This window comes from Phyllostomus hastatus, unplaced genomic scaffold, assembly GCF_019186645.2.
Source record: "Phyllostomus hastatus isolate PE091 unplaced genomic scaffold, TTU_PhHast_1.1 phas_scaffold_345, whole genome shotgun sequence".
Lineage (NCBI taxonomy): Eukaryota > Metazoa > Chordata > Mammalia > Chiroptera > Phyllostomidae > Phyllostomus > Phyllostomus hastatus.
The window spans coordinates 12,312,359-12,337,918 of record NW_025334024.1 but is presented as its reverse complement, the minus strand read 5'-3'; the positions used below and the strand labels follow the sequence as shown (position 1 = coordinate 12,337,918).

The following is a 25,560-nucleotide window of genomic DNA, read 5'->3' as shown; positions in this document are numbered from 1 at the left end:
ATTAATAGGTTTATGAAATCCAAAATGACTACACCCTTTAAGTACGTCAAAAACAATTTTAAATCATATTTTAGGGTACCAAACTTATTAAATTTCCTCCCCCTGTCTTTATGAGCATTTATAATTCACCCTCTTTCTTTCTAGCATCTCCAATCTTTCCCCCTCTATTGGCTGCTTTCTCTTTGCCTTTAAACTAAAACTGAACTTAAACTTAATCTTGACAAATCTTTATTTAAATTGGATATTCTCCCTTCCAAATAGTCTCACCTCTTGTTACTATCAAACTTCTGAAATAGATTAAAATAGTCTAAATCTGGGTTCTGTAGAAACTGTTCTATCACTAATTTACCAAAAACCAAACTCTGTACTCAGTCATTCACCTTAACTGTGTCATTCAATTTCCCCTAGTGATTACTACCATTTCCTTTCAAATTTCCCTTTCCTGGGCTCACACAACTAAAATTCCCCCTTTAGCTTCCACAACTAAACTCTAAATCTTCTTTTAACTCTCAGCCACTCTTGTTCCCTGTAATTTCCTCAACGAGCCTCCTTGCAACCCTTAATTTTGAGCATTCCCCAGGGTTCAATCCTTGGAATCGTACTCTTCTATTTACACATTCTTTAAGAGGGCTCAAACATTTTCATACCTCCAACTATAGCCTTTTAAGCTGGATCACTCTAAAATTTAGATTCAGTTCAAGTTTTACTTCCAAATTTAAATCTTCTTACTGGAAATTGCTTGAAGTGCCTGGCTGTCATTTCAAATTCCACACAAGCTGAGATATATATTTCTGGAGATAGCCAAACAGTTCAACTCTGACTTCTCCTCACCTGATTAAATTCTACCACTCCTTCAACTCAGTCATCACTTTCTTGGGAAAATACTTTCTGAGAATCTAATTAGCCTAATGCCCATGTACCTCTCTTTTATAGCACTGATCAGAGCTATAATTTTCCATTTATTTTGTGATTTTTTAATGGCTACCTCTTCTAGTAGATGGTAAGCTTCACGAGAGCAGGGACATGTCTTTTAGGAGTGGGAGGTGAAGGGTTTGATAATGACTGTATTCCCAGCATCTACCATTAAGTTTTAGGCATGTACTAAATAATATTTATCCAAAGTTTGTCAAATGAATGAATAAAAGCACTCTAAATTTTACCTAGGTAATGAGTCTCCCGTCAACCACATTTCTATCTCACTGTTACTAGTTCACTGTAGTTCAAGTCTTTACCATACAATTTAATTACAAAAGCAATTTATTTAATGAGCTCCTTCAGATTTCCCTTACTACAGTCCACGTTGCACAAGAATAATTTCCTTAATTATTTTATTTTTTAAATTTTTAAAAAAGATTTTATTTATTTTTAGAGAGAAGGAAAGAGAAAGAGAGGGAGAGAGACATCAATGGGTGGTTGCTCTACGTGCCCCCAACTGGGGACCTAACCCACAACCCAGGTATGTGCCGTGACTGGGAACTGAACCTGTGATCCTTTGGTTTGCATGCCCGGGCTCAATCCACTAAGCTATACCAGCCAGGGCCAATTTCCTTAATTATTTTACCATGCAATTCTCCTACCCAACAGCCTTCAGTGACTTTCTATTTCTGTCAAATACAAATCTAAGCTAACACAGACATTTCACTTAAAAGTTCAATTTGCCCAGAACATTAATGTCAGGTGCTTAGGGCAGCCTTTCCCACCAGCTATGGCTTTGAAAGACACTGACATGAGCCTTCTCTTTGACTCTCCTTTATTCTCCTTGAAGACCACCACTAGTGATATTACCTCGGCAATGTGACTATTGCATCACAAATGCCTAAGATTAACCAAGTTTTGTTGACAGCACATTTTATAACCATCTCTTAGGAAGTGTTTCCTATAAAGTATGATTATATTATTATTTATAACATTCTTCTCAATTACAGTATCAAATAGTCTCATTTTATAAATTTGTCCCTAAATTCTAATCACAAATTCAAAAATTTTAAGTAAAATTATGGCAAATTAAATTTAGCTTTTTAAAATTTAAAAATGAACACTAGTTCAACATTAGAAAAATCTATTAATGCAGCATACCCATTATGAAACTGCAAGTTTCTTTCTCAAGGGATTGTTTCTGTACAAAATAAAATTTATAAAACATACCTAAAAACTTCAATAATGTGTGACTATGCTATGATACTTAAATCTTTGTGAAATAGTATGTATTACAACTGAATGGTTTGGTTTCTCTTTAATATTTAAGTCCAATAATTTAAACTGGGTTTTCTGAGGGTAAGTATGCTTCTTTCCCAGATGGATGGATGATTCATGTTACTTATAGTAAGATGAATGGTGAGGCAAGGAGACTTGACTTTGGGTGGTAAACACACAACATGACGTACAGATGATGTATTATGGAGTTGTACGCTTGAAATTTGTAGTTTTATTAACTGACGTCACCCCAATAAATTTGATTTCAATAAAAGACAATTTGGCCATGGCCAGGTAGCTCAGTTGGTTAGAATGTTGTCCTGCTACACCAAGGTTGTGGGTTCGATCCCCAGCAAGGGCACATACAAGAATCAGCCAATGAATGCATCAGTAAGTAGAACAACAAATCAGTGTTTTGCTCTCCTTTCCTCACTAACTTTAAATGAACAAGTAAAAATTTTTAAAAAGAATGGATGTAATGATAATAATAAAAGACAGTTTGAAATAAACTCCAAAAAATGTTAAATAGGCAACATACACATATATGGCTCATATATTTTCTTTAAAAAATGAAAAATATAAAGAACACAGCAGAAAGCTTCCCACCTACTTTAACCCTCCATTACCTTAGTTCCTTCTGCACCCCTCCAGTGTATTCTAATGCAAATGCAAGCAAAGAACAGCAAATATTTTTATTCTTCCTCCTTGATTACAAAAAAGATAGTATACTCTCGAGTGGTAACTTGACTTTTTTCATTTAACAACAGATCTTGAAGACCTTTCCATATCTGACATAAAGAGCTTCTTTTCCACAGCAATATAACAGTTCATTGTATAGATGCACAATAATGTATTTAACTATACAATAGTGCATTGTACTGCAGCACAATAATTTATTTATTCCCTTACTGAGAAGTGTTGGGTTGCTTCCAATTGTTTTCTATTACCAAAAAATCCTCCAATAAAACCCCTCCCACTGTTCATTCATCAGAGTTACATACACATTTTCGGAAGTAGGACTGTTGAGTTGAAGAATATATACATATATTTGCAATTTTAATAATTCTCCATTTCTTTTTAAAATTATTTATTTATTTTTAGAGAGAGGGGAAGGGATGGAGAAAGAGAGGGAGAGAAACATCAATGTGTGGTTGCCTGTCATGCACCCCCAACCAGGGACCTGGTCCCCAACCCAGGCATGTAGCCTAACTGGGAATCAAACCAGCAACCCTTTGGTTCACAGGCCAGCACTCAGTCCACTGAGCCACACCAGCCAGGGCTAATTTCCTTTTCTAACAATCTCTCTCCATTAATTTCCATTTGATATGACAGAAGTTAAAATTCAAGGGATGATGACTTTTACTTCCACTCAATGAAGGATTATTTACTACAGGAATTGCCCTATAGTAATTAACTAGACAGAATACAAGAAATAATTTTTAGTCACTGGACAACAGGCAGCCTAGAACTGTAAATCCTGAAAGAAAGAAAATAAACACGGTGAACCTGATGATTACCCAAGCTTACTGCCTGGAGATGGTTTCTAGGCTGCAGTACAGGGAGGGAGAACCCAACAGAAACCAGCCTTCTTACAGAACAAAGGAGAGAAATCCAAGTTCAGGGAATCCATGGTGGCTAAAATTTGCAAGACAGAATCCTGGAAAAGGCAGTTGCACAAAAACCCCAGGAGAGCTGCAGAAGGATTCCTCTGAGTCAAGTCCTGTCCTATGTATGTGTGGTGGGAAATAAAATACAAGAGCAAACAGACCAAATTAATTCCTGAAGATCACACAAGGAAGGGAGTAGTTCATTTCCACCAGCTAAAAAGGAAGGACCTCATGTAACTCGGGACATTGGGTTGAGTCCCAGAAGAGCCACATCTTAGCAGAACAATTCAATTAGGCACAGACTTGAAGGCTTGCCCTTGAAAAGCCTCAAAACAAGTCTCTGAAGGACCAAACTAACCTCAATACCAGGCAAAATACAACACTCTTGAAAAGAATTCAACAAAATTCTGCACTCGAAGATGTAAAAGTCACAATGGCTAATATCCAATAAGAAATTAGCACACATGCAAAGGAGCAGGAATGTGATCACCAGGAGAAAAATCAATCATTAGGAAAAGACCAAGAAATGACTGATGATGGAATTAGCTAATGAAGACCTTAAAACAGCTATTGTAAGTATACTGAAGGATATAAAGGAAAACATGAGCATAGTTAAGAGAGAAATGGAATATATACATACACACACATATGTATATAAAAATATGACCCAAATCAGACTTCTACAGATGAAAAATAGAGTATCTTAAATAAAAAAATTCACTAGATGGCATTAATAGCAGACTAAAAACTATAGAAGAAAAGATTGGTGGACACAGAGATACAGCAGTGGTGATTACATAAATCGAAATTGGGAGTGGGGCTACTGTTGGGAGGAGGGGAGGGTGAGGAACAGAGCCTTTCAATTTGTGAGTCAGTAGCAAGCACTTAATCTTTGTAAGATTAGAGCTCAGGAGAGAAGGAACAAAAAAACTATTTGAAGAAATAATGGGCACGTGGTATGTGTTCAAATATTGACAGATTTAAATAAAAGTAGGAAAAGGATATAAAATATGAAAAACAATAATATGAAAATACATTACATATATGTGTGTGAAAGTTATCAGAAAAGCAATGCGGTAACATAGAATTGAAGCTTTGAATTTAAAAGGACTTGAGTTGGCATCTAAACTGTTTCTTAATACTTATGCAAATCACAGCCCATCTGATTCATTTTTTTAAGTCTGTAAACAAGGCTGACATTTATCCTATCTACTACATACCATTATCCAGAACTGTAAATGAGATACAAAGGGTTCCATAAATTGAATGTTGGATAGCAACTTGACTCAGAATGATGAAACATTTAGGGACAAAGTGGTTAGGTCCACAATCCGTTTTTAAAAAGCAAGAATATTAGGGAGTTCCTCTCTAGTAGTTATACCTGGCTCTACACTTTCCCTATTGTAAAGGAGTTAAGAAAAGTTTCAAAACACATATAAATGAAACAACTCTCAAGTCACCTTTTTGATGCCAAATAATAATCTTGCTTATTAATTAACCCATAAAGTAAATGCTCAGTAAATATTTATAAATGAATGAGTAAAAAGTATACAGTAGAAATATAAAAGTAACTGCTTTTCTTCTTTTGGTTACAAAGATAGATAAACCAAATGAGAAACTGGAAAAAAAATTTGAGGAAGACCTCTAAAATGACTAATTTCTCCTATCTCCTAGTGTGTAACTGTACATTTCAAGATGATACAAAAGGCAGCCATGAGCCCTGACTGATGTGGCTCCAGGGGTTGGATGTCGTCCTGCAAACTGCGGTCACTGGTTTGATTCCTAGTCAGGGCACACTCCTGGGTTGCAGGCCAGGTCCCCAGTTGGGGGTGGTGCAACAGGCAAACCTATTGATGTTTCACTTTCTTCTCTAAAAATAAATAAAATCTTTTTTTTTTTAAAAAAGCAGCAATAAAATTGCTGGAAAGGAGATACTATATATTCAAAATCAAAACAATTAGGTTGAACCACATAAAACTGCTGCTTTTATAAGTCAAACATCATCGAATATTGGTAATTTCCTATGGTTCAATCTAATGCAAGCAATGAAGTCTGAAAACAATGCTTAAAGGACAGTGGGGAGAAGTGCAGTGGGCTGTGCAAAAGGGAAAGCTACAGAGCAATATTGTGGTGCAGAAAACCCTCAAACCACTCAATTTAAAACCTTTACCAACAACTAATATTTACATGTACCCTGTAAACTCAAATGCTGTACCCTGCTACTCTCTGGAAGCCCACAGCACCCCACCGTGTATTTGTGGGTGTTGAGAAAGCAGGATGTTGTGTAAAGAGCCAGAGGGAAGGACTGCAGAGTGGGAGAGGCAGACTGAGACCATGAGGCTCAAGACAGTGAATTTGTTTCCATAAGATGACGGCAACCACACCAGTGTCTTCTGACTTCTGCTTTCACTACCCTGATTTCCTTTACTCTGGTACACTATAGAGTTGAAAAATCAATATATAATAGTATAAATCCTCGAAACTTCTTGTGATGATAAAGAACAACAACCAGATACACTAAAGGTTTTTATCTATACATATAACAAATAGCCAGGTCCTAATAAATCTATCAAATTTGAGTTTTAATATGAGATTATAGAATTTGAACTTTCAAAACTATTCAAAACTAACTCTGCTATCTAATTACTTCAGAAACAAGGTTACATACTGAAAATATTTTTCATTGTCCTTAATGAATGATTCATTTACAATATGTACTTAAACTCCAATATTCTATTTAACAGCAATATAAAAGTCCTTACACATTACTTTCCCTCCAAAAAGCTGCCAACTTTGGGGGAAATTTCAGTGATTTTGTGGATGAAAAAGGGCCACATACTAAACCTGACAAGTTCAGGGGGGGTCTTACAAACTCAGAGACTGAAAGTAACCACACAGGACAGTATGAACATAACTGAAAGTAGGTCAGGGTGGGTAGTCACATCCTAGGCCTGTAGCTTCCTTGACAAAAGTCTATCTTTACCTTAAGAAAAGCTGTCTATTGTCTTTCTGCATCTAAGGTAACATACCCTTGGAATGCCAGAGTAACCCCCCTTTTCTGGACCCTGCAAGGTACAACCTCCCACCAGAGCACAAGACCACAGAAGCCCTTAAATGGTAACCATCCTGTACCCACCCATGCAAAAGCATGTGTCTCTCCATCCAACTTTTTTTCCAGTCTCAGAGATTTCCCCTTTTCGCTTTCTCCTGCCTCCCAAATCTACCACCAATGAATTTCATGTAACTCTCCTTATGTCCCCTCCTTTGATTTTAATGCATAAACTGCCAAACTGTCATTCTCTGGAGCATTTTCTTAATCCGTTGCAATCTTGCTTCCCAGCAAGTGTTGTCAGTTTGGCTCAAATAAACCTAAAAAAAAATCTCTACAGGTCCGGATATTTCTTACATTGACGATTTTTATATTTATCTCATTTTACAAAGGGCAAGAGATACGATCAATGCCTGCGGTTTCTCAGCTGATAAAATAGCTATGTCTTTAGTCACTGCACTCGATGGAGGATGTTTTAAGTAGACAGTCTCCAGAATAGAAGAACTATATTCTTCCCTCTTACATGAGAAAACAGAGTTTTCCTTTGTGTGATAGACAGTATATTCTAAGTTTAGTCATTATTTAAGCTGAAAGAACCAAAAAACACTTGGTAGAACCAAATTCTTTTGCCCAGAGAATGCACCCCTTTGCACTCCATAATCTCACAGCATACACATTTTAAATACCTGGTAGGACTATATCAATGTTTTTGAACTTTTCTCTTAAGACATTTAAAATATAATATAAAGCCTTATCTTCAATGATTTCATCTGCAACAACAAAGGGGAAGGAACCACCATTTATGAACAAATTTAGTTTGATGGATGGTCTATATATTTAAAATTTTTTTTATCCTCACCATAACCCTGTTGGGGGTAGGTTTCATACCTCAATTTTATAAATAAGAAAATTGCAGGTTCAAGAGATTAATCTGTCCAAGGTCACAGTAAGTGGTAAGTGATCTAGGTTTTTATCTCCGCACATAGATTTTTATCTATACATTTTGTAGTTCAAAGCCCATTCTGTTTTTCCACTCACAATACTGCTTCTCCTCCCAAGGACTCCACATGACTACAGGACCTCTCTCTTCTGGTGTTTATCTCACAGTAATAGGTGTGCTCAGCTGATGGCACTAATCAACAGGTGGCAGACTCTGTTCATGACTGAAGCTCTCCACTTCACGCCCCCTGGTGCAATTTTGTCCACTGCGCGTCGTCTCTCACCCGGCAGACCTCCTGCGGCCAATGCAGGAACTCTGGGAGTTCAGTTAAGAGACCTGCAGGCTGTCTCTCTAATTTAAACTTAAATTACAAATGAAACCTTCCTAGATAACAGAACACTTCTTTAAACATGATTTCCTTTTCTTTGGTTCTTTTTTCTTTTTTGTAATTTTGGATTTGAATTGATTTTTTACTTATATTCACATTCTCCTGGCTAATTTCATTTCACCTCACTGTTTATCTTGCTTATTATTTTAATTAACATCACATTTGGTATTTTTAAAAGAAACCCAAAACCATTTTAAGAGTGTGTTCTGTTTTACAAGTGTACAAATACAAGAATTTAAGTCAGCACCCATTTTTCACTATGACTTCTCCCATAAAGAGTTACAGATGTTATTCAAGCCTTCAATAGGTATTATAAATACCATGCATTCAACCTAACAAAATTTTCTAATTTCAGTAAAGTTATTAAGGGTGAAGGAAAATGGACGCTTGGTTCTCTTAGTCCATTGTTTTTAGATTCCAGTCCACACTGCTTGTTCCTCCACACTCTATTTTAATGCAGATACAAGGGTTAGTACTAGCACAGTTGTGGGGGCCATCCTTGAGATTCTTTCTTAAGCCTCAAATTTATTTAGCTCAACCAAAAACAGATGAGTCACTTATGACTTACAGTTTCATAAGAATATTGTTCTTCTCAAGTTGGAGGAGCTACAGCACCCATTACAACCAATAAATTAGGCATGCTGAAGAAGAGATCCATTCATTAACCAGGTTGGGAGGCATTTTAAGATAGCTACATTAAGGAATACCATATGAACTAACAATTTAAGAAGAACAAAAACACTAAAAAGATTTTTTTTCTGATCCCCCACCCATTTCTTCTACTGTATGCCCATAGCATCTAATTCATCTTTCTCTTATGGTCCTTACTACTTTATAAAGTATTATGGTTTTTAGAATGAAGATATCTTTTTCTTCTAGGTCTGTGCTGTCCAATAGAAATAGAATGGGAGCCACATATATTATCTTTTCTAATAGTCACATTAACAAATAAAGAGTAAAATTGATTTCAAAACCCAACATACCCAAATATCATTTAAAAATGTAATCAATATAAAAATTAATGAGATACTTTACATTTGCGGGGGGGGGGATACTAACTCTTCAAAATCAAGTGTGTTACAGCATATCTCAATTCAGATAACTTATTTTTTAACTGCTGAATAGCTACATTTAGCTGGTGACTACCACACTGGACTGCTACTGGAATAGGAAGAAAAGGAATGTCCAGTTATTTTACACTGGACAGACTTACTTTCAAATCTTAATTCTACAATTTACTGGCCCTAAAGAAGATTCCTCATTAAAATAAATAAACCTTAAGCCTGGCCAGTGTGGCGCAGTTGGTTGAACATCGGCCTGTGAACCAAAAGGTCACCAGTTCTATCTCCAGGTCAGGGCACAGGCCTGGGTTCCAGATTCAGTCCCCCATAGGTGCACTAGCGAGAGGCAACCAATCAATGTTTCTCTCTCACATACATGTATCTCTCTTTCTCTTTCTCCCTCCCGTAACCTCTCTCTCTAAAAAAATAAATATTTAAAAACATTTTTAAATAATAATACACTTCTCACAGGATTAAATGCAATATAATGCCTAGAAAATATCTTGTCCCTTACAAGGCACACAGAAAGTCATTATCAAATATTTGTATCCTCTACACTAAACACAGTGTTCTATAAATACTAAATATTCAGTAAATGTTTGCTGAAGGAAGAAAAATTAATGTGCATGACATCCTATAAGCCATTCAATTGCTTCTTTTAAAACTACTATATAAGTATCTCAAAAATATTTTTGGATTGTTACAGATTAAATTTGTTTTGAACACGTTAGGAGAAATGTACAAAAGAAAATGTACCATTTTATCTTTTGGACTGATCAAGCATTTTGTTTTCTTCCAAAGAACAATGAATTATTAAGCAACTATGCGCTGTAAAGCACTTTTATCAAGCAGCCGCTTAAAAGTGTTTGCCATAAATGACAGTGCTATTTTATAGGTAACTCTCAATTATCTACAGAAATATTTTTATCTCGGGTTGGGATAAAAACACATTCCATTTCTGGGCTTTACTTGGAGAACCAGCCAGTGGTGCATATAAGATCCTTTACAAACAGGCTCTGAAAAAATTCTCAAACTCTTCTTCAGTCACGATAGCCCCCTGAAATGATCAAAGAATCTCTCCTCTTCTCCTGTGCTTATAACTCCATTGCAATCTTTCGTATTTCTACAGATCACAAAATCACAAAGTACCGGCCAGAAACATCTTAAGAAATAATCCAGTCTTAGTATTTTCCAAAGCATGTACCATAGGTGGTAAGCAACATGATTTTAGGTGGTATGCATTAGAATTGTGTACTTCGATCACTATATATTTTGTTTAGTATACATTAGAGAAATATAATTAGTACATCAAGCTCAAGAATTCATGGATATCTTCAGTTACAATAGGACTAAAGTAGACAGTTCCTACTTAAGGAGGGGAAAGCGATACAATTTTTAGGCTAAGAGTGGCAGAGCTGAGTTCCATCCACGTCTAAATCTTAATTTTGCGCACTTTTCATTGCTCTAAAAAACGTATTCTATGACACCAAGTGATCAACACTCGTACATAACAGTTTCTCGATCAGTCTCATTTATCAAACCAACTGTAAGAGATGGTGGTGTTGTAAAGTGCTAGTGTTCTTCCACAATGAGAGGTCCAGAACAGGAGATCAATAATGCCTTGATTATGTGGTTAGATTGCTTCCAACCACTGAGAGTTACCATAGGAGGAAATTCCTATGGCTCAAACAAAACAATCACAATACATCCTAAAGCCAAACAATGTTTGGATTAATTGCTGTTTGTGTTATTCAGACCACTACTTCTCTCATGAATGAATAAGGAATCAGAAGATGATACACATATAAATCTTAGAAACTGCAGGTATATCTCATTTTACCATACTTCACAAATGTTGCATTTTTAACAAATTGAGGGCAAGATCCTCCGCTAGCAGAAAGATTACAAGTTCAGCAGTCTGCAACTGAATCTGCAATACCTGAGGTATAACTGTATAGAATACATAATACAGGGAATATATATACACAAGGGGGAACCCCCCCAAACTGGAATTTATTTATAAAAAATTGTGTATTCTTATACAAAATATTATATTCGTACATGTTTAAACTTCAGTCACCTTCAAAGTACTCTCCATTTGATGCAATACACCTATTAAGACATTTTTTTCCACTGCTCAAAACAGTTTTTGAACTCATTGATTTTGATGCCTTTGAGTGTGTCTGCAGTTTTTTATTTCACCTCTTCCACATTGGCAAAACGTTTCCCTTTGAGGACTTTTTTCATCCAGGGAAACAAAAAAAAGTTGCTCAGGGTAAAATCAGGTGAATCAGAAGCATTGGACACAGGGGTCACGCTGTTTTTGGTCAAAAACTGCCGAACACTCAGCACAGTGTGGACAATTGTGCTTGTAAATCACCCACCATGAAATGAGCAAGTGGGCTGAAAGAGGCTTCAAAAAAAATTCACTAAAGCCAAGCGCAGCCTCTCATAACAACACCAGCTAGTACATGGATACAGGTGGGTTCCTAGAACATTCACCTAGTAGGGGAAACCTGTACTACAAGGGGTCCACCCTCCATAATATAATCCTGGTGCTTTCTTTTTGGTCCCGCCTCATACAAGGAACAACTCACAGGTTAAATAACAGGGATCTTAAAATTGTACTATTACTCAAGCCTCTAGTTTAACACATGGGAAACTGAGACTCGGAGTGGTAAAATGACTTGCCCACAGTCATTCAATTAGTTAATGACAGTGCCAGCTGCAGTTCTCATTCACAATCTGTGCCACTCCATGGACTCTATACAAAGAGTAGAGGGATATATCTAATTTTTTTACGTTATAGTAGCACAAATCTTGCTTAAGAGGAATTTAAAAATTCTTTTCATTAAGCTGTGACTGGTGTGATTCAGTGGGCTGAGCATCATCCTGCAAACTGAAAGGTTACTGGTTCGATTCCCAGTCAGAGCACGTGCCTGGGCTGCAGGCCAGGTCCTCATTTAGGGTGTGTAAGAGGCAACCAATTGGTGTTTCTCTTGCACATCAATGTTTCTCTCCCTTTCTTTCACCCTTCCTTCTGCTCTCTCTAAAAAGACAAATAAGTAAAATCTAAAAAAAAATTCTTTTCATTAAGAAGGAAATCTGCTAATCATGAACTCAGACTAGTAATTAAATTAGCTTTGTCTAATAATGCTGGCCTATCTGCCTGAGAAATCCATTAATACTTCAATGCATACTAGCTGTTGCTACCCAACTGTTTTTGTTGGTGAAGTGAAGAAGGTTCTATATGAATGCCAGGCATTCCAACAGTCACACAGTAATGTCCCCAGCTGCAGCCATCCGTGGTAGACTGGAAAAATGATGGTCTTTGAAGTCCAAGAGAATTTCCTGAATACCAGCTCAACCACTTAGGCTATAATGCTGGACAAATTACTTCATCTTTCTGAGCCTGTTTCTCAACTAAGATAATAAGATAACACTATCTACCTCACATAGCTAACAAAAGTATTAAATGACATACTACAGATAATGTGGTATTATATCTTAGAACACAGTTAAGTGAAGGTTAAGAATATAGTAAGAAAAATGTTCACCTATAAGTTTGAAAGTGGGTTTATAGCTTGTAATGTTGAAATGTTAACTCCTGTTCAATACAAAAAAAGGTCATCTTAAATAAATATTTGCAAAGCATTCACTCTGTGCATGGCTTAGAGATAATAGTTTACAAATTTATAGTCTGAAATTAATATACCAAGAAGACACCAAGAAATTCAGAAGAAATATTTCATGATGATTTTTAATATTAAAAATTATACTTAGGTTCTAGTTTTATTTTTTAAGTCCTTATCAGAGACATACATGAAAGTATGAAAGAAAAAATGAGGTAGCAACTGGGACTTGCTAAAACATGCCTCTTTCCCAAACCCTGTGCCCCCCACCCCAAAAAAGCTAGTTAAAGTCGGGTGCTGCATACATGGGGAGTCATACTATTCTGTGTATGTTTGAAATTTCCAAATTAGAAAGGTTTTTTTAATCTAACAAACAAAAAACTAAGAAAAACTATGTACAGCACTAATAAACTCCTCAGAAACAAACGTCTCCATCTAAAACTTCTAAACACAAGATACTACTAGTCATTTCAGCCAAAAATACAGAAAGTATTTTAAAATTACTCTTAACCAAAGTATGTCTTATCTCTTTATCAAATACTAACTAAAGAGCCGTATCTTCTCTTGTATTAGTATTAACTACTCTTCCACCTTTTACTTCACGGTGTATTTATTCTCTCTCTCTCTCTCTTTCTCTCTTTCTTAAGTGTCAATCTTTATTGGTCCTTAGCCTTGTCACCCTCCTGATGTCCCAGGAACAAGGCTGGCTGAGACTCTGGGCCCAAGACCTGGGCCTCCAATGCCCTTCCTGGCACATGTTGGAGCTCAGCCAAGGTCCTACATAAGCCCTTGACCTCCTGTATGTGGAATAGATAGACTGCACCCGCCCCCAGCATCAATCCTACACTGGGGGTCCGGAGCAGTATGGCAACTTCCCTGACCCCTCCTCCAGCCACCAGGACACAGAGTGATGCCAAGAGAAGCAGCCTTATACCAATCACGCAGCCAGCGAAGGTGGCCTACCAACAAGCTAGAGCCATAGCCAGATCCAGCTCATCCAGGCCTCCCTTAGCACACTGATCAATGGTGACCTCTCTGCTGGTCCATTGGTAGAGCTGGGGTTGTGGTAGAGTAGGCTGTGTCTCACACACAGAGTAGCCATCAGGGCCTCATGGGCCGGGGCGGGCAGGCACTGTGAGGGTCATGAGAATTTTGAGAACCTTACAGGAGAGGTAGAACTCAGAAACAGCCTTATAAAGTATATAGTCGATGTGGATGTCACAGGAAAATGGCTCCAGGTCCTGCTGGTTGACATAGCAGTTCTGAGGTTCATTTTTCATTTTCCCTATACTTTCTAGTTATTTTTTTCATTAACTAGAACTACTAATCAGTAGACACACACGCTAGAACTCTACTATCCTATCATCACTACTATTACACCTACTTTTTAACAGTGGGCCCACTGGATACTTAACCTTTTAAAAAACATGACTCATCACACAGTATTTAAAAAAGGAAGAATCCCTGGATTAATACACACCTTCAATATAATGGCCAAACTGACTGAGAAAAAGCTGTAAACAGATCTAGAGTCTGTATGCAATTTTAGTATAGTTTCTACATATATTTTTAATTTGTTGGCACACTCAAATGATGCATTAGTCAAACTATGACTAATATCAGTTGAAATTATTTAAAGGTAACCATAATGCCTTTAAGTATATTTTGTAAGTGAACTACTATATAACTTTGAACACTACGCTATGGAGAACGTTAACATATTTGAATTTAAGGCTTAAACTGGCCCTGGTGGGTAGCTCAGTTGGTTAGGGCGTCGTGCTGATATGCCAAGGTTGCGGGTTCCATCCCTGGTCAGGGTACACACAGGAAGCAACCAATGAATGCATAAATGGGTAGAGCAACAAATCAATGTCCCTCTCTCTATCTCTCTCATCAAAAAATAAAAAGCATGTTTTCTAAAGACTTAACCTGATAATCTGTGTGAATGTCCATGTGCTGTGCTGCACACCAGAAACTAATACAAAGAAGTACTGAATATAAACTGTAACAGAAAACTAAAATTAAAAAAGGGATTTAACCTAACACTACATAGCCCATGTTGTTTCAAAATTAAAATGTGGTTTACTATGCAGCCATTTAAATACCCATATGTTTTGCCTTTTCAGAATTCTAACAGCAAGTACACAAAGAAAAATCCTTGAATTTGTATCCCAAAGGATAAAGAGGTACATATGTCTCCTTTCCCATCAATAGTCCCATTTACTGAACAGAAAATATAAAACATATTCCATAATTTCACTTCAAATGTACCTAGCTAGTTTACTTTAAGTTGTGCTGTTTCAAACACATAAATCAGATTTAACTAATTCTCAAACTAAGAGAATAAAACTTCCTCTGCCACCTATAAAGAAAAAAAGTTTAAAAATAGCTCCACTTTCTGAACAATATACACAGTTGTTCACGGCACTCTACTTTTACGTATATAAAATTGGAGGAAAATTAATTAAATTGGAAATTCAGAATTCCCTTATTCCCCTGATTACCCCCAACTTGGAATTATTGAGACCTTTTCTTCTTCTGGAGCATAAAACTGACTCCATTAGTTTGCTCATCCTCAACCAGCCAACAATATTAACTGACTCAGCGCTGAACTAGGTGCTCTGTAAAGTTACAAAGGAAATATGGACCCAGTGACTACCCTGGAAGAGTTTATATATCATCCCATCAAAGAAGAAAATGTACTTACTGAAACAATATATTTGCTGAGAATCTTACACGCAAAGGTGGAGCAAGGACTACATTTCCAGGCCAAGTTCTTTACAGTAAATAATGCCAGATAGATAGTACCTACTAAATGAAAAACTCCCCAAAAGTGGTCAGATCTATTTATGGATTACATATGCTGCTACCTACTTCTACATGCCTGACAAAGGAAAACTGCTCCTGTAAGTGGTGTCCCAGATGCACACAAAGAGACGCGCACTCCTTGAATAGGCCACTTTTTGCCATTTGTCCTGATAATGTCCTGTTTTGCCACAAACCACTAACAACGTGTTCAGTCACCAATACCAGGATCCTAGTTTGAGGTAGCAACTTCTATTATATATGTGCAACTGCCAACAGAAAAATTCCAAAAAGCTTGACAGAGTTAAGATTCTTAGTTGTATCTACTACAGGACTAGCTGAAGCACAGAGAATACAAGAGATTATCATCTTCCCAGTGTTCAAGTTGTAGCTGATAAGTCACTGAAGGCCCCACATTTCTGGCTGCTCTAGAAACTTCCTTTCTCCCTGTCTCCTGATTATGCATGTCTTTTCCTCTCGAGAATTACTTTGTATAGAATATAGACCAAATATCACCATGGGATTGGGGGTGGGGATGGACTGCCAAGAGTAGCACTACTCTACAAACCAGTGGTCTTCCCATGACCATGAACGCTTCAGGCAACTCTGATGATACAATCTGTCAAACACAACTGTATCAAACAGCAACTTCATTCTACTTGTCAACCTTTGGGCCTAATTCTATATACCTATTTTTTTTTAAGTATCCCTACCAGATTTGCTCCTCAAACTTTGACTGGAAATTCTCCTATTTGCACGTATGTCTGCAGCATTAAATCTAGAGAAGAAATGCCCTATCACTTAACTGAATCACATCAAATAACATCGAATCTAGATTTCATTAAGAGGCATTGTTAAAATCACATTCAGACATCAGAAAGACAAGACTTCACAACCCAATCACAAATACTGTATATGCATTACAGCTTCAAATGTTGCCCCAACTTTTCAAGCTCTGGGACTGTAAGTCACTTGCAGTAATTGCTTAAACTTAAAATGAAAAAAGAAAAAAGAAGTGAATAGGGTGGAAAGCATACATCAGTTTCAGTACCCAGTAAATAACAGGCGAATTACAAAAGAATGAGGTCAAGACAGTGAATTCGGCTGTTGACTACAATACACATCAGACAGAACCCGAGATCTCTAAACAAACATTATCTTTGGCAATAAACAGCAGTTCATTCTTTAACAGCGTTTAAGTACGCCAACCATTTTCACGTTAAAAGAGGGTTGCTGCAAATTGTTAAGTCGAAACGGATGGCAAAATCCTGAACAGGTCTTCGGCGAGGAGCCACTGTGCTTAGAGCATCACACAATAGATCAGAACAAACACAAACACACTCCGGGCCTTGGCGGGTTGCGGCCAGGAGTCCGGGTCTGCGTCCCATACCCCAGCACCAGGGAGGGATAGTGGCGGGGAGCCGGGGCGGGGGAGTTCTTCTCGGAATGCGCCGAGGAGAAAGGGACAGAGAAGGAAGAAGCAAGTACAGCACAGAGGAAGCGAGGTAAGCGGCAGATCGGCGTCAGCGGCTTCCAAGGCTGGCGACACCCACCGGCCCGCAACAGGACTAGCCCTCCTGGCCCGTTCCGCCTCCTCACCTCTCTAACGTCCTGCAGGCACTCGAGCACCGCCAGGTTGTTACTCCAGGTGTGCTTGGGACACACACGGGTGACGTCCTCCCTGCAGTACTCTTCCTCAGCCAGCTTCCAGCCCCCACCAGCCCCGCCGGGCCCCGCTCCGCCCCGCCGGGCTGGAGGCCCACCAGCCTGGAAAAGCGGCTGTGGCGGCTGAGGCGGTTGTTGCTGCTGCTGCTGCTGCTGCTGCTGCTGTTGCTGCTGGAGCTGAGATGACGGAGGCAGCTGGATTAGCGGCTGACCCGCCGGCCCGCCGCCTCCAGCTTGCCTTTCGAAAGACACTAAGTTGGCCCCGACGCCCAGGCCCTGGCTGTGGCCGCCCTGGCCCGGTAGTTTCTGCGCCCCAGCAGCCGCCAGCAGCAGCAGCTGCAACGCCGCCGACAAGCGGAACATCCTCCGTACACGTCCACACGCCGCCATCTTGGGTCCGCGGCAAGCTCGACGCAGCCGCGGGCGCCGCGTATTTAAATGAGGGGGCGGGGCAGGCAGGGCCCTCCCGAGCCCCTCCCCGGCCGCGCGGACCGGCGAGTTGGGAACGGGACGCTGCAGATCCGGCTCGGAAGGTCCACGCCAGAGACTTCCGCCGCCTAGAAAGCCGCGCTCTTTGCCGGGAGAGTTGCTGGTGTTTCTTAAAAAAATTTAAGTTGAACGGCTTTGCCTTATTCTCTTGGTTGTCGTCACAGGAAAATCTAAAGGAATTGGGGTTGCCACAACCAAGATGGCCGATAGAGTACGTTGCCCATTCAATACAGAGGTGAATTTTACACGGTCAGGTGTACTCCACAATCTAAGGGTCTCTTTCATCTCTCCCTGCCTCCTTCACCCCGCCTCAAAAGTCTCTCTTACCCAGAGAAGGCAGTATTGAATCAGGGTTGGGAGCACAGATTCTGGGATAAGAAAAGACCCCTTATAATTCTTGCTCTTCCGCAGACTAGGCAAGTTCTTTAACTTCTCCGAACCTCATTCTTTGCGTCTCGAAAGAAAGAGGAGCTCTGATGTAAAATATAATTGTGAAGATTAGAGATAATAAAAAGGAAAGTGCCTGGCCCACAACATGGAATTTAAAGTTATAGCCAGCATTGTAAATAAACTGTGAAGCCCTTTGCACGTGAATCTGTACGCCAGAACTTAAACTCATGTTTAAAAAAGATGAAGATGGGGGGGCGGGGCAGGAGTGGAAGGGGGAAAAAGGAGACAACTGTACTTGAAAAACAATAAAAAATAAATAAATTTTAAAGAACAAGGAAAAGAAAAAACATCTTTGAGGCCTATTAAGTCTGTGCCTGGGTAACTGTTCTTGCTGACTTGAATGCAGCACTTTAGGCAGGGATAGGTTGTTTCAACTCAACCAGTGTCCCCTCCCTTCCCTCAGGAGAGGTATCTTCCCAAAGCTTTTTGACTTTCACTGTGTCATTTAAGTCATGCATCAGGACAGGGTTGGGTTCTAATTGTCACGATCGTTTGACATTTACAATATCCACTGCTGAAATTTGGTTCAGCATTTACAGGAAAACAGGAATATTTATGTTTTGTGTTAATTCAAAACACATGAGCATATTTCAATATTATTTGTATTAGGTAAAAAAATCAAACATCCAACAACAGAGGACGTGTTTAAATAAATAAATGACTTGAAAACAATAGAATAATATGCAACCATCAAACATCGTATCTACAACAGGGTTTGTCCACAATGACACTTTACTGGCATTGGGAATAGGTACTTGCTCATTGTGGGGAAGGGCCCTGTGCATTTCAGGACGTTTAGGAGCAAACCCCCCTCTGACTAAGACAACTAAAATGTCTTCACACATTTTCAAATGTCCCCCGAGGACAAAATTGCCACTTCCCCACAATGAGAGGTATTGGTCCACAGTAAATTTTCCACAACCTTAGAAACTACATAGGCTATAACAGTCCAGAAAACCAGGAAAGTGAAAATCAGACTGTGTGATTTTATCTATACAGAGGAATCATAGGAGGAAAAGAAGGAAAGGGGAAAAAAAGCAAGAGAAAAGGATGAAAGGAAATGAAGAAAATAAAAAGGACTGAAAAGAAATACTGTATTTTTTCATGTATAAGTCCCCGTGTATAATGCGCACCCATGTTTTTGTGCACATTATACATGGGATTATTTTACCCATGGTATGTAGTCATTATACCCATATATAATGTGCATCCTTATTTTTCCCTCAAAAATTTGGGCAAAAAAGTAAGCATTATACATGACAAAATATGGTAAACTGAGGAATGGCACAGAGATGGTAACAGTTCTGCAGAGCAGGATTAAATGATCTGCCCAGGATGAACTCTGCCAGCCTAGGACCAGAGTCCCTGGGGCTTCCCACTGTCCTGGTGCACCCTTATCCTACTCTACCAATCCAGCATGTTGGGGAATGACGGCAGCTTGAATCACGTGATACCAGCTGGTCAGACATGTTAAAAAATGTGGCTTTGGCTGTTTTGGCCGTGCTGACCCACAAATGGGCAGTCAAAAACAAATCAGACATAACTAGAGCCTGGGATGTGGGGTGGGGCTCTATAAAGAGCCCCTGAGACTGAATATCCTGGGAGGTACAAACTGCCCACTGTGGCTGACTCCAGGTCTCTAGCTCTAAGAATAAGGGCATGTTTGCCTCTCCACCAACATTCACATCTGCTACTGCCATAAAATGGCTCTCAGACTTTTGCTAACCTTGAGCATTGACTAAGGCAGCCCAGGGTAGACCAGATAAGTGTACATATTCATTAACAGGTACATGGCATAGGTAAGTCTCAATCAGGCACACAAGAGACATCACCAGTAGTTCTTACTAAGGACTATTAATTTTCAATGACAGATATGCATGTGCTCAGACAAGTGGGAGATTATTTCAAGCCAGTTTAAGGCTAGAAATTAACAGTCTGCTTAGAGGAGCCGGCAATTGCCTATGTCTCATCCTGCAATGAGGAAACCCTATGCCCAGCCACAGATTGCCTCTGGAGATAGGGAAGAGTATATGAGCCTATCTTGAAATCACAGTGACCAAGAAGCAAGATACCATGAGAAATCTGGGAGCCTGGCCAGCTCAGGCGGTGGCAGCAAGCCTAGAACTTCCAAAAGTCACAAACCCCCACGTCACTGGAAAGAGGGCTGACCTAATGTGGGGTCTCCTGGCTTCATTGACTTTTCAAGATAAAATATACTACCTCTGTCATAAACTAGGAATTCATTTTACCCATTATTGTACCCTGTTTTTTTATTCTCACTTTCCTAATTCGTTCAACAGATATCTGTTGCGCAGTTGCACTGGCTTATATGATAAACAATAAGACAGTAAAGAGAGAGCAAGATAATTTCAGACAGTGTTAAGTGCTATAAAGAAAATAAAAAAATACTTTATTTTCTTCTATTGGCTGGGTGGGTAGGAACTTCTACATGAAGGCAGCTAGGAAAAAACTGAGTAATAAATGAGCCAATTGGCATAAAGATGACAACTATGTAAAGAAATGGACCTAGGTTGTTTTAGTCTGTTCAGGCTGCTATAACAAAAATAACATACTGGTTGGCTTATAAACAATGCTTATTTATTTCTCACAGTTCTGGAGGCCAAAAGTCTGAGATCAGGGTGTAGCTCTGCGGGGTTGTGGCAAAGGCCCTCTTCCAGATTGCAGAATGCCAACTTCTCAGTGTCCTGATATAGTGGAGGGGGCCGGGGAGCTCTGTGAGGTCTCAGATAAGAATATTAACCCCACTCATGAGAGTTCCACTCTCATGACCTAAGCACCTCCAAAAGGCCCCATTTCCTACTAATACTATCACATTGGGCATTAGGATTTCAACATATGAATTTAGGGGGACAAAAAATTTAGATCACAGCAAAAGTGCTCCACAAGCAGAGGTTAACCTCAGAGGTTAACAAATTTAAGCCCGTGATGTGGGAATAAGCATTTAACATGAAGGTCTGTGTGGCTGAATTAAAATGAGAAAAGTGGGGGACTAAAAGGAGTCAAGAACTGGTCAAGGGTCAGATCATACAGGGCCCTGTAGGCCCTACATATACATGTTATTAGGGAGGATTCTGATTCCAACCATGACTAAGTTTCCACTTTCACTAAAATAAAACCATAAAATCTAGATAAGATACATAAAATATCTCTGGAAGAAATTAGAAAAAAACTAATGCAGTCAGGAAATAAGGGGCCACATACAATCTTTAAGAAAAGGAAAGTATATGGGGAACCTCCACTGCCCTTTTTTTTTCCCCAAGTGTACTATCCAAATTGTGGCTCAAAAGAATTGAACCTGTGCAGTAAGCAGCAGTCTTACTGGGCTAAAAACACACAGGTAGGAGGAGTTCAGAGCCCCCCAAATGGCAGGGACTTAAGGGTCAAAACACTGGAGAAGGAAACCACAGAGAAAGAGCCAAAAATCTATGAACAAATTTCTCTTGTCACTGGCTGATTCCTAAGCTGTGCAGGCACAGGATGAGACATCAACAGATCCAGAAGAAAATAATAGCTAACGGAACAATAAATTGGAAGAGATTTCACTGGCCATGTAAGTACTGAGAAAATAGAAGTTAGAGTTAAACACTGCTGAGGTACAGAGGCCTTAGCAAGTACCTGGGCTTTTAACTGAGACCTCAGAAGGTTTATACCCTAGGAATAAAGCCTAAGATTCTACAGCCTAAAGCCTAAGATGCTACAATCAAGGAAAATGTATTTCAAAACTGAAGGTCACTCTGGCCTGTGTGGCTTGGTTGGTTGGAGCGTTGTCCCGTGCCCCGTGCACTGATGGGGGGGTGAGTTTGATTCCTAGTCAGGGTACACACTGCAGCTGCGGGTTTAGTTGTAGGTTTGATCCCTGGTCAGGGCATATGAGGTAAGCAACCAATTGATGTTTCTCTCACATAGATGTTCCCCTCTCTCAAATCAATAAACATATTCCTGGGTGGTGATTTAAAAAAAGGAAAAAAACTTAGTACATACACAAAAAGCTGTACATGGATGTTTATAGTAGCTTTGTTCATTATTGCTAAAACTCAGAAGCAAGTAAGATATCCTTCAATAGGTGAATGGATAAACAAACTGGTACATACAGATAACAAAATATTATTCAGCAATGAAGAGAGAAACATCACTAGGCTGCCTCCTACCCACACCCCAATGGGGGAATCAAACCCACAGCTAAGGTATGTGTCCTGACCGGGAACTGAAGGCCCAACCCTTTTGTGTATGTACGGGACAATGCTCCAACCAACTGAGCCACGCTGACCAGGTACCCTTCTTTCAATTTCACTATGAATCTAAAACTGCTTAAAAAATAAGACTTAATTCTTAAAAATATTTTATTTTTAGAGCAAGGGGAAGGGAAGGAGAAAGGGAGAGAAACACCAATGTGTGGCTGCCTGTCACACGCCCTCCACTAGAGCTGGCCCACAACCCAGGCATGTGCCCTGACTGGAAATCGAGGCAGCGACCCTTTGGTTCGCAGGTAAGTGCTCCATCACTGAGCCACACTAGCCAGGGCTAAAGTCCTACTTAAAAAAAAAAAAAAAAGAAAGAAAGTCATTTTCAGACAAACTAAAGCTGAGATAGGTAATTCATTGCTAGCAGAACTGTATTACCTTAGACTGAAGGAAAGTGATAAGTGACCCCCCAGCACAGGACTGAGGAGGAAATAGAGAGCACCAAAAGGGTAAATATGTGGACAATAATGAGGGATTATAACATAGGCAATAGAGAGATGGCTCCCACAGCACAAATCAAGGATGCAGATTGTAATCTCCAGACCCTAGAGTCTAGGGTAAACACAAAAGGAATACTACAAGAATGTGTATGTGAAAAGCTAATAGAAGAAAAAAAATACTGTAATGAAAGCACTTGATTAGTCCCCCCAAAAAGAACACATGGGATAAATAGAAAACAATTGCATTAGGTTTAAGTATACTTAAAAGTACGTGCAATGGGAAACCACTGAAGGCTTATTCAGCAGGTGTGTGATTTAATCACCAAGCAAAAGCTAGTAAAGGTAGCCATTAACTACCTCACAACTACCTTCACAGCACTCAGTAGGGTATTGGCCATCAGTGAAGACACTACTGCTTGCACTGCTGAGCGGCGGAAATGTTCCTACTTCCCCCAAACACACTAGTTGCTCTCTGTCACCCACTATTTAGGCAAGGTGAAAAGAGACGTTTGGGCAGAGCACTCCCCGCCCCCTCACTTCTCAGCCATTTTTCCCATTTGAGGACTACTGCAGCTTCTGAAGTACAAGCATTCTTTCCCAAACTTTACTGTGCAGCTCAAACACTTGGAGCCATTTTCAAAAATTTCTGACTGTGGTTGTCAAGAATATGTTCTTCCCCAAAACCAAGCCAGTACTGGGCCATCAGTCTTTACAGCAACTATTGCTGTAGTACAGGACTGCCTTGGTGGTCTCCCTTTCCTCAGGCAATATCCCGATCTTTGCCATGTCCAAGATTTTAAGATCAAACAGAACATGGACCCATGAGGTTCTAACCCTTTCATCCTAAAATTATTTATCTTTGAATGCTTATCTCAAGTCTCAACATCTTAAAGCCTCCCTGGGAAAATTTACCCCTTGTCAACATGTCATGTTTATATTCATTTATTCAGTAATTATATTCTGAGCACCTATGTTATTTTCTGCCTTGGGGATAGCACTGCAGTTAGAACTAGCCTAGACTGGGTTTCATTATGTACTTCACTACTTGCCGGCTGGTGGATTACTTTGGGTTCTATAAGCCTTCTCCAGATAGGATTAGCTATGGACAACTTATTAGGATGTAAGCCTCCCAGCAATGGGCCTGTTTTAACATCTCTGCCATTCTCAGTCATTGACTGGGAGCAATCCTTGGAGTGTGGCCTCAGAGGGAACATGATGAAATTCCAGGGGACAGCAGCTGGGACGTTGGTCAATTACAGTTCCCACAGTTGGAGATCTGAGACACATTTTCATGACCACTATATGCCACACCTTGCCCCCAGCCCTGATTTATTTCTCCACAAAAATTGGGTAAGCAAGCTCTTTCACAGTGTCCATGTATTTCTGAGAACAAGCCCGAGCAGCTCCATCACCTTCTTTCTTCCCCTCCTCACTTGACCTCTGGGACGAGCACAGAACAGGTGGCTCTAGTCCCCATGTCATGGACTCATCCACTGAACAGTGTTCCCAGCCTCAGCACCGAGAAACCCAATAAGGAGGGCGTTTGGATGAATGTAAAGAATTGCAATAATGTGCATGACTATGATGTTTTCATTTTAAATGTAGAAGTGGGCAATTGGCCCAGGTATTCTGGAAACAGAGATATCAGAGTGAAAGTGAGCTTTTGCCCAGGTTTCCCAACTCCTACATAGCTGTCAGTAATGAAAAGTATAAAATGCAAAGACTAGGTAGGATATGTAAAACTAATTAAATACCACCTAAATGTCATTTTCCTTTGATACGATTTTAAACCTGTTTCTTCCTCTGTAAACTAGAAAAACAATACTTATTCTACAACACTGCTTAAAAAGTAACGTATTGGGAGGGGCTTTGTGAACTATAAAGGGATAAACAGCAGAGATCATTACCAACAAACAAAAGTTACAAAGGACAGGACACACCAACATCTCTTTTTAGAATTTCAAAGGACAGGACACAAAAACACCTATTTTCACAACTCCACTTACAGTTAATCACTGAGATGGGGGGAAAAAGCACAGTGGAAGAGAATATTGGGTTTCTTGATAACTTGGGATTTACTTCCACCCCAGAACTGTCGTTTTCTGTTGGAACACCAGGCTCCATGACAACAGTAAACTTCATCTATGGACTCCATCCTCCCTGGAATCTAGTATCCTCCATTTGCTATTCAGCTGAAAGACATTCTCAGCCTTTCCAGTCTAATCCCTGAACACCACCATTTCTGACAACAGAAATTCCTGAACTAAACAGAGCAAAGAAACTGAGGCAAGTAGCCAGAACTGTGAGAACTGTGAGCAGGAACCCAGGAGTCCACACTTGCCCAGTGCTGTTGATACCATTAGAAGAGCTGACAAAGATGAAAAGAAACAAAAGGTAGTCTTTTCCTCTTCTTGCATCCTCCAACTTGTCTCCTGGGTTGAAAGAAGCTAATGGGGTTTCTCAAAAGGAGTTTGAGAAATGTAGTTTTCAGAATTTAGACCCTTAGGTCTCTGAATAAACAAATGACCAGGCCCTGACTGGTGTGGCTCAGTGGATTGAGCACTGGCCTGCAAAGCAAA

At 39.5% G+C, this 25,560-nt stretch overlaps 1 protein-coding gene and 1 pseudogene across 1 annotated transcript in view; both read right to left on the bottom strand.

The window, feature by feature from the left end:
• The window catches only part of LOC123806093, a 34,643-nt pseudogene extending 20,493 nt beyond the window's left edge, over window positions 1-14,150 (bottom strand).
• Window positions 1-17,738, bottom strand: part of GLG1 (golgi glycoprotein 1) — a 108,220-nt gene extending 90,482 nt beyond the window's left edge. Inside the window, exon 1 of the mRNA XM_045818410.1 lies at window positions 17,275-17,738. Coding sequence (XP_045674366.1) covers window positions 17,275-17,730 — 456 coding nt within the window. The 5' untranslated portion in view covers window positions 17,731-17,738. The remainder of the gene's footprint in view (window positions 1-17,274) is intronic.
• Between the last annotated feature and the right edge of the window lie 7,822 nt (window positions 17,739-25,560).